At 39.5% G+C, this 10,008-nt stretch overlaps 1 protein-coding gene across 1 annotated transcript in view; it reads right to left on the reverse strand.

Annotated features, from left to right (window-relative positions):
• LOC311140822 (NLR family CARD domain-containing protein 3-like) overlaps window positions 1-6,213 on the reverse strand; it is an 8,961-nt gene extending 2,748 nt beyond the window's left edge. The window contains exons 1-3 of the mRNA XM_084176065.1: window positions 6,133-6,213; window positions 5,775-6,003; window positions 3,711-5,305 (exon numbers count right to left, since the gene is read on the reverse strand). Of these exons, the coding sequence (XP_084032191.1) occupies window positions 3,711-5,305; window positions 5,775-5,985 (1,806 nt within the window). The 5' untranslated portion in view covers window positions 5,986-6,003; window positions 6,133-6,213. The remainder of the gene's footprint in view (window positions 1-3,710; window positions 5,306-5,774; window positions 6,004-6,132) is intronic.
• Between the last annotated feature and the right edge of the window lie 3,795 nt (window positions 6,214-10,008).

Consider the following 10,008-nt stretch of genomic DNA (forward strand, 5'->3'; position numbering starts at 1 on the left):
ACTGTAAGTCGCTCTGGATAAGAGCGTCTGCTAAATGACGTAAATGTAAATGATATTCCTTGAACACAATGACTACATCAAGCTTGTGACTCAAACTCGTAGTTTGCATTTGCAGTTTGTTTTGGGTTATGTTTTGCCCGATAGTAACTGAATGGTGGATGATGACTGGAGTAATTTTCTGTCTAAGTGAGTAGATAACATGTTTCTAAACACTACTAAATTAATCCTGATGATGCAATGATTAAGAAAAATCATGAATGAATCATGAATAATAATGAGTGAGAAAGTTAGAGGCTACAACAAAACATGCTAACCTCTCACCATTACCAATAACAGAGGGGGTATGATCCTTGTTCCTCTGTAACTTTCTCATTCATCATCATTCACGATTCATTCATGATTATTCATAATCATGGTAGCGTCCACATGAATGTAGAAGTGTTCAGAAACATCTTATATTCTTACTGACAATACAAGTGAAGTGACTCCAAAATGACAGGACATTATTCACCATTCAGTTTCTATTAGGAAAAACATCATCCAAAACACAACCAAGACAAACTGCAAATGTATTCAACAAGTTTGTAGAATCAAAAGCTTGATGTAATCACTGCAGGTAAGGAATATGGGACCAAATACTAAACTTCTGACTAAATGAATTTGTCCAAATAATTACGACTTCTTCAAATGGGAGAACTAGACACATAAAATGCTTTCGTATGTAAACGGAAAAACAGATATGTATGAAAAACCTAAAATAAAAGGTGACATTCTGTACTGTTGCCTAATATGAAACATTATATCTCAAATACAAAATGCTGGAGCATAGCACCAAATGTAAAACTGTAAGCTTCACTGTCCAAACACATATGGTGTGGACTATGTGTGCCTGGTAAACACATGTGGATCTGGTGAACAGTTATCAGTTGTTGACCAACTACAGGAATACTGACCTCAGAGTCTCCAGTTTACAGTGGGGATTCCCCATTCCAGCAGAGAGCAGCTTCACTCCTGAATCCTTCAGGTCATTGTTACTCAGATCCAGCTCTCTCAGGTGTGAGGGGTTTGACTTCAGAGCTGAGACCAGAGAAGCACAGCCTTCCTCTGTGACTAGACAGCCTGACAGCCTGCAAAGAGTCAAATCATATTAAAACCACACTGCTATTCTTTGGTGGTGAAAATAGTGGCAGTATATTTTTTCTACATATTCAGATATATCAGTGTCCTGAAACCTGCCATATCTATTCATAAATGAATGTATCATTATTAGAAATGACAAATTATCAACGTTTTGCTTGTAGAGAGACAAATATAAAAGTACAAATACAGTGGTGTGAAAAAGTGTTTGCCCCCTTCCTGATTTGTTATTTGTTTGCATGTTTGTCACACTTAAATGTTTCAGATCATCAAACAAATTTAAATATTAGTCAAAGATAAAATGCAGTTTTGAAATGAAGGTTGTTATTATTAAGGGAAAATAAAATCCAAACCTACATGGCCCTGTGTGAAAAAGTGTTTGCCCCCCCTGTTATAACACAACTCAACTGTGGTTTATCACACCTGAGTTCAATTCCTCTAGCCACACCCAGGCCTGATTACTGCCACACCTGTTCTCAATCAAGGAATCACTTAAATAGGACCTGCCTGACAAAGTTAAGTAGACCAAAAGATCCTCAAAAGCTAGACATCATGCCGAGATCCAAAGAAATTCAGGAACAAATGAGAAAGAAAGTAATTGAGATCCATCAGTCTGGAAAAGGTTATAAAGCCATTTCTAAAGCTTTGGGTCTCCAGCGAACCACAGTGAGAGCCATTATCCACAAATGGCGAAAACATGGAACAGTGGTGAACCTTTCCAGGAGTGACCAGCCGACCAAAATGACCCCAAGAGCGTAGCGACGACTCATCCAAGAGATCACAAAAGACCCCACAACAACATCCAAAGAGCTGCAGGCCTCACTTACTCAGTTAAAGTCAGTGTTCATGACTCCACCATAAGAAAGAGACTGGGCAAAAATGGCCTGCATGGCAGAGTTCCAAGAGGAAAACCACTGCTGAGCAAAAAAAACATTAAGGCTCGCCTCGTTTTTGCCAGAAAACATCTTGATGATCCCCAAGACCTTTGGGAAAATACTCTGTGGACTGACGAGACAAAAGTTGAACTTTTTGGAAGGTGTGTGTCCCATTACATCTGGCATAAAAGTAACACCGCATTTCACAAAAAGAACATCATACCAACAGTAAAATATGGTGGTGGTAGTGTGATGCCTGGGCCTGTTTTGCTGCTTCAGGACCTGGAAGACTTGCTGTGATAAATGGAACCATGAATTCTGCTGTCTACCAAAAAATCCTGAAGGAGAATGTCCGGCCATCTGTTCGTGACCTCAAGCTGAAGCAAACTTGGATTCTGCAGCAGGACAATGATCCAAAACACACCAGCAAGTTCACCTCTGAATGGCTGAAGGAAAACAAAATGAAGACTTTGGAGTGCCCTAGTCAAAGTCCTGACCTGAATCCTATTGAGATGCTGTGACATGACCTTAAAAAGGCAGTTCATGCTCGAAAACCCTCCAATGTGGCTGAATTACAACAATTCTGCAAAGATGAGTGGGCCAAAATTCCTCCACAGCGCTGTAAAAACTTCATTGGAATTCAAATGTTTGATTGCAGTTGTTGCTGCTAAGGGTGGCCCAACCAGATATTAGGTTGTAGGGGGCAATCACTTTTTCACACAGGGCCATGTGGGTTTGGATTTTGTTTTCCCTTAATAATAACAACCTTCATTTCAAAACTGCATTTTGTGTTTACTTGTGTTATCTTTGACTAATATTTAAATTTGTTTGATGATCTGAAACATTTAAGTGTGACAAACATGCAAACAAATAAGAAATCAGAAAGGGGGCAAACACTTTTTCACACCACTGTAAAACTGAAAGCTTCACTGTCCAAACACATATGGTGTGGACTATGTGTGCCTGGTAAACACATGTGGATCTGGTGAACAGTTATCACTTGTTGACCAACTACAGGAATACTGACCTCAGAGTCTCCAGTTTACAGTGGGGATTCCCCAGTCCAGCAGAGAGCAGCTTCACTCCTGAATCCTTCAGGTCATTGTTACTCAGATCCAGCTCTCTCAGGTGTGAGGGGTTTGACTTCAGAGCTGAGACCAGAGAAGCACAGCCTTTCTCTGTGACTAGACAGCCTGACAGCCTGACAAAGAGATCATCATGATATCACAAACACACTGTTAATTTAACACCAGTAGTGTAGAAGGACAATGGCAGATGCATTTGGTTTATTCTCTTAAACAACATACAGATTCATCTTCCGTCTCCTAGAATTGCATGGTCATATTGTTATACTAATATGAACATCAATGCATTGATTCAGTACGTTTTTCAATGTAATATGATATATTATATACATATTATAATACATATATTTCTCTGAACATTTCTTCCTGATGATTAGTACTTAAATGTCATGTTATGTACTCACAGAGCAGCTCTGGAGGCTTTGACCACTGGCAGCAGCCTCAGAAGACCTTCCTCTGATCTGGAGTATTTCTTCAGGTCAAACACATCAAGCTCATTTTCAGAAGTCAGCAACACAAGGACCAGAGCTGACCACTGTGCAGGTGACAGTTCTTCTTCTGAGAGACTTCCTGATCTCAGGTAGCGTTGGATCTCCTCCACTAGAGAATGGTCATTCAGTTCATTCAGACAGTGAAACAGATTGATACACCTCTCTGGAGAGGGATTCTCCCTGATCTTCTCCTTGATGTACTTGACTGTTTCTTCATGGCTCTGTGAGCTGCTTCTTGTCTTTGTCAGTAGACCTCGTAAGTGCTTCTGATTGGACTCCAGTGAGAGGCCCAGAAGGAAGCGGAGGAAAAGGTCCAGGTTTCCTGTCTCACTTTGTAAGGCTTTAACTACAGCACTCTTGTAGACAGTAACTTTACGCTTGTGTCTGATTCTCACAGAAAAGTTCCTGGACGTTGATTGAGGTTTGGCCATTAGATTCTCATTGTTGTTGATGAATGAGAGGAACACATATACAGCAGCCAGAAACTCCTGAATGCTCAGATGCACGAAGCAGTACACCTTGTCCTGGTACAGCCCACATTCCTCTTTAAAGAGCTGTGTGCACAATCCTGAGTACACTGAGGCTTCATTGACATCAATGCCAGCCTCTTTCAGGTCTTCTTCATAGAAAATCAGATTGCCATTCACAAGCTGTTGAAAAGCCAGTTTTCCCAGTGACAGAATGCTCTCTTTATTCCAGTGTGGATCTGTCTCTTCTTTCCCAAGATATTTTTCATTCTTCTGTTTGGTATGAAACTCCACAAGGTGTATGAACATCTCAGTCAGGGTCTTGGGCATCTCTTCTCTCTTATGTTTCAGCATGTGTTCAAGGACTATTGCAGAAATCCAACAGAAGACTGGAATGTGGCACATGATGTGGAGGCTCCTTGATGTCTTTATGTGTGAGATGATTCTGCTGGCCAGATCCTCATCACTGAATCTCTTCCTGAAGTACTCCTCCTTCTGTGGGTCATTGAACCCTCGTACCTCTGTCACCTGGTCAACACACCCTGAAGGGATCTGATTGGCTGCTGCAGGTCGGGTAGTTATCCAGAGGAGAGCAGAGGGAAGCAGATTTCCCTTGATGAGATTTGTCAGCAGAACATCCACTGAGGTTGACTTTGTGACGTCACAACAGATCTTGTTCTTCTGGAAGTCTAGGGGCAGTCGGCACTCATCCAGACCATCAAAGATGAACAGAACTTTGTACTTGTCGTAGTTGGAGATTCTTGATCGTTTGGTTTCCTGTGAGAAGTGATTGAGAAGTTCAATCAAAGTGTGTTTTTCACCTTTCATCAAATTCAGCTCCCGAAAAGGGAATGAAAATACAAATTGGACATCCTGATTTGCTTTTCCTTCAGCCCAGTCCAGAATGAACTTCTGCACAGAGACTGTTTTTCCAATGCCAGCGACTCCCTTTGTCAGCACAGTTCTGATAAGTTTGTCTTGTCCAGTTAAGGGTTTGAAGATGTCGTTACATTTGATTGCAGTCTCTGGTCTTGCTTGTTTCCTGGTTGTTGTCTCAATCTGTCTCAGCTCATGTTCATTATTGACCTCTTTTGTTCCACCCTCTGTGATGTAGAGCTCTGTGTAGATCTTATTGAGAAGTGTTGGGTTTCCTTGTTTAGCGATCCCCTCAAAAACACATTGAAACTTCTTCTTTAGATTAGATTTGAGTTCACGTTGGCAAATCACAGCAAGCTCATCTGAATGAAGAACTAACACAGAGGATATTAATATTACATCAGTTTTAATGCCTACAGTATTGTAAGACTGTGTCATAAAGTTTTAAATTAAAAGTGTACCTTTTTAATGCATTCCACACTGGAGTGACTGATTCTATCACTATTATTATTTGGCATTATTAAAGTTGCCTATATTTCTCTTTCTGTCTAAATTAATCACCACTCTCTCTCTCTCTCTCTCTCTCTCTCTCTCTCTCTCTCTCTCTCTCTCTCTCTCTCTCTCTCTCTCTCTCTCTCTCTCTCTCTCTCTCCTCTGTCTCTCCTCTTCTCTCCGTCTAAATTAATCAACACAACACACCCCTGCTGCTACTTGATGAGGTCACTAGGTGTTGTGTTAAGGCTGCTACAATATCATTGAGTTACACAGCTACTTTAGCTGTACTTTAGCTACAGCTTTTAAATGTTCTAAAACAGCATTCAACATGAGACAGACAGCTCTTACTTTTCTCCAGTGTGTCAGCAAGCTCCTTCTGGTTCATTTTCCTCAGGACGTGCAGTGTGATCTTCAGAGCCCCCTCTCTGGCACTGCTCTCCTGCTTCTCATCTTCAGCATCCACCACTTCCTTATCCTGCTTCTGACTCTCAAAGCCTTCTGGGAGTTCTGGACTAAGAATCCTCTTGAACATCTTCAGCTCGTTCTTCACAAATGTCATAATATTCTCTTCAAGCAACTGAAATAAATCAAGTAAATAAGTTAAGCAAGAGACTAAATGCTTTCTCATTGACACATTAAGTAATGATTGACAGATCAACTTAACTTGAGGTAAACAAAAACAAATGTACATAACAGGTCCACATACACTGAATATGGAGGCCAGGTCTGTTTGATGACTCTGGGAAGACTGGCCACTGAGAATCTCTGACTCTGATCTCTCCTGTTGGTTTCTGTGGACAAAACATCAGATTAGATCTCCTCCTCACACACACACACACACACTCACACACACAAACACACACAGGGAGGGAATGTAGTGTTGGTTTGATTTTGTTTTAGGACTATGAAAATGGAAAAAAGGTTTAGCCTATGGATTATGAAAACAACAAAAATAAATGGGAAAATGGGAGAGGAGAAATGACTAGAGACAGTGTTGTTTAACTCACTGACCATGACCCATGAGTTCTTCTTACCTTTGTTCAGTAGAAAAGTCTCCCTCTCTAAAGTGTATAGGACGACCCATAGACCAGTCACTCTTCATGGACACACAGCTGGGTACAGGGGAGGCTGGTCTCTCCTGCTTGATTGGGCTTCAACACAACAGAGAAAAACATTAAGTCTCTCATCTACTCTGAGCTCAGATGGGGAAACATTAGAAGAGTTTCATTCCAAAACGCTATATATCCATTTTCAGAAATGTTGGTAAATTAGATTTTATTGTTTAAAGAAATTATGAAAGAGATTGGTGGGTTTTTTCAGTAGCTAATTATTGTATGCGCTTGTTCAACGACAGACATGTATTTGTTTAAAATCTATCACTTGATGGTTTCATTTCAGAGAGACAAATAATGATGTTTTTTTGCAAAATGTTCTATATCTGCCTCACTCTCAGAGAAATAAGTAGTACTGCTAGGTTTTACACAGTAATAATATATCTGCCTCACTCTCAGAGAAATAAGTAGTACTGCTAGGTTTTACACAGTAATAATATATATCTGCCTCACTCTCAGAGAAATAACTAGTACTGCTAGGTTTTACACAGTCAAATGTGGCAGACCGGCTCGATTCGGTCTTATGTAGCAAAATTTGAAATTGTGTATTTTACATTTGATAAAAGTAGAGACTCAGTTAGAAAAAGGTAAATCATACACTACAGTTGAGGAACAATGGGAAAGTTATTCTGCTTTGAAAGATGATAAACTTGTAACCTCACTTTTGAGAAAATGGCCTTTGAATGTTTTGGTTCACCTACTGGAGAGCTCTTCTTTATCTACAGTGGTATTACTTTGGCAGATAATGTCACCCATCTAAATAAATAGTGTATATATATATACAGTGGGGAGAACAAGTATTTGATACACTGCCGATTTTGCAGGTTTTCCTACTTACAAAGCATGTAGAGGTCTGTAATTTTTATCATAGGTACACTTCAACTGTGAGAGACGGAATCTAAAACAAAAATCCAGAAAATCACATTGTATGATTTTTAAGTAATTAATTTGCATTTTATTGCATGACATAAGTAGCCGTAACCTTGTTAATAATCAGTTACCTGAGGTAAACCTACAGGGTTAACACTCACCAAGTAGCAGTAACCTTGTTAATAATAAGAATAGCGAGTGAAAAGGATCTGGCTACACTCATACTGTCACTGACCATTACGCAAAAAAAGCTAATTGAACAATAAACTTCGGTGTCTCAACACTGTATCGAACTCCGTCGTTATTCCCCAACATCACCTCAGCCCACTCTGCGCGTAACTGGACAATATGCTTGGCGCCAAACCGTACGTGGACACGGACAGTTCTGTACGGGGAGGCGGACAGTTTCAGAACGGGGACATGAGCACTGCCACACAATAAACTAAAAGCAGTCTTTAAAGTCGGGTACATTAGTAATATTCATTTTTTATTATGTCAATCAAAATAAAATCGTTTTTTAAAACAAGATTTTGAGATCTGGGCACGTATTCAAAAAGCGTCTCAGAGTAGAAAAATTGGTCCTCTCTCTCCCCAGACAGACTCATTTAATACTGGGTCGTTACAATATTTTGAGATCTGGGCCCATATCCAAAAAGTGTCTCAGAGTAGAAAATGTGTCGTATAAGTGCTGAGAATAAAGCCGTTTTAGTCCTACTCTTATGGGTATAAATTAAAGCTATGCATGAAGCCTCTTTATTCATAAGTGTCCCACCTAGTTGGCAGATATTTAGGACACCTCATGAGCTGTCCTAACCAGTTAAGAGGTACCAGCAGGTGTCTTGATAATAGAAACATGCAGCGTGTCAGTGGTTTCTGTGCCACATGTAATTGCTTTGGAGCAGTGGTGACCTGTCATTCAGGGCAGAGCCCCACCTGTTTAGCAGATGCTCTTACCCAGAGCTTTTACAGTAAGTGCATTCATCTTAAGATAGCTAGGTGAGACAACCAGATAATACAGTCAAATATACAGGATACGAACATTCAATTTCAGCTAAACAATGGATATATAGCGTTTTGCAATAAAAATAATAATAATGATATACATCTAAAATCTATTAATTAAACATCCGAGAACAGTAATATTGAAGGTTAAGCAACCATAAGCAACCATTTCTGATTAAATAACACGTGAAAAATTCTGGAAATAGCATTTAGGAAATAAACTCTTAATAATTCTTAAACAAAATTGTCATCTCACCTCTTAGCTTTGGTGTCATGTTCCCCAGAGAGACTCATTTTAGAGGCAGGGCCCTCCTCCTCTTTCTCCCCAGAGAGACTCATTTTAGACCACTGACCCCTAAACAGAAATCCAACATGTTGGTTGTAGTTAACACAGTAATTCTTGAATGTGAATTGTTATCATTTATTAATTATCTCTTACAAAACATTTACTAACAGACATATCGAAACAGTCAGGTGATTTAATGCAATCACATGAACATGTAGTTGTGACATCTCTTCTCCATGGCCATGTCACACACTTAATTGTTTTCATTAAAAGTCGACCATTTACTATCTTTGAATCTGTTCTTTTCTAAACGTATCTGAGAATGTAGACAGAAGGGCTAAAACAGGCTTGATTGATCTGGGGGGGATCAGTGATCTATACAGAAAGGTTTTTTGCAACAATTAAGAGATTTTATATTATTTAAAGTAGGCTAGGATATAATGTAAAACAGTTTTTTTGTTGTTGTGTAAAGCAGATCAAGGTCTATACCTCAGCAAGTGGCGACCCGTCATTCAGGGCAGGTGGCCTTTCCTGTTTTGCATGTTATTGTGGCATTAATACATGTCACATATCAGTTTGCTAACAATTTAAAAAATATATACACTACCGGTCAAAAGTTTTAGAACACATACTCATTCAAGGGTTCGTCTTTATTTTTACTATTTTCTACATTTTAGAATAATAGTGAAGACATCAAAACTATGAAATAACACATATAGAATCATTTAGTAACCAAAAAAGTGTTAAAGAAATCAAAATATATTTTATATTTGAGATTCTTCAAATAGCCACCCTTTGCCTTGATGACAGCTTTGCACACTCTTGGCATTCTCTCAACCAGCGACCCGTCATTCAGGGCAGGTGGCCTTTCCTGTTTTGCATGTTATTTTGGCATTAATACGTGTCACATATCAGTTTGCAAAAAAAAATTAATAAATAAATATATATATATCATTGAGTTAATAAAGCCGCAAAAAAACATGGTCTCTTTTTTGTTTTCTTGAGTAAGGCAGCTCCAAAATGCAGGTGTTTCAGCCTAGCTCAGTGCTTTCTGTGGTGGTGGGGCAAGCCAGCGGAAAATACAGAGCGCTGCGCCGTGATTGGCTCACTGTTCTGTCACTCATGGGGATACTACGTCACTACCAAGTCTAAGGGTAGAGCTAGAAAAGTCAAGCCCCTTGGGTGCTGCCATAGAGTTACATTAGAAGTGCCCATCCAAGAAGTTCATTGGCCACAGATAAAATGACATCAAATCACATTATATCTACAGTAGCTTTGATTGGACTGATCATGTCAACATCATACTTTTCAA

Source organism: Coregonus lavaretus, assembly GCF_964263955.1.
Source record: "Coregonus lavaretus genome assembly, chromosome: 2".
NCBI classification, from domain to species: Eukaryota; Metazoa; Chordata; class Actinopteri; order Salmoniformes; family Salmonidae; genus Coregonus; species Coregonus lavaretus.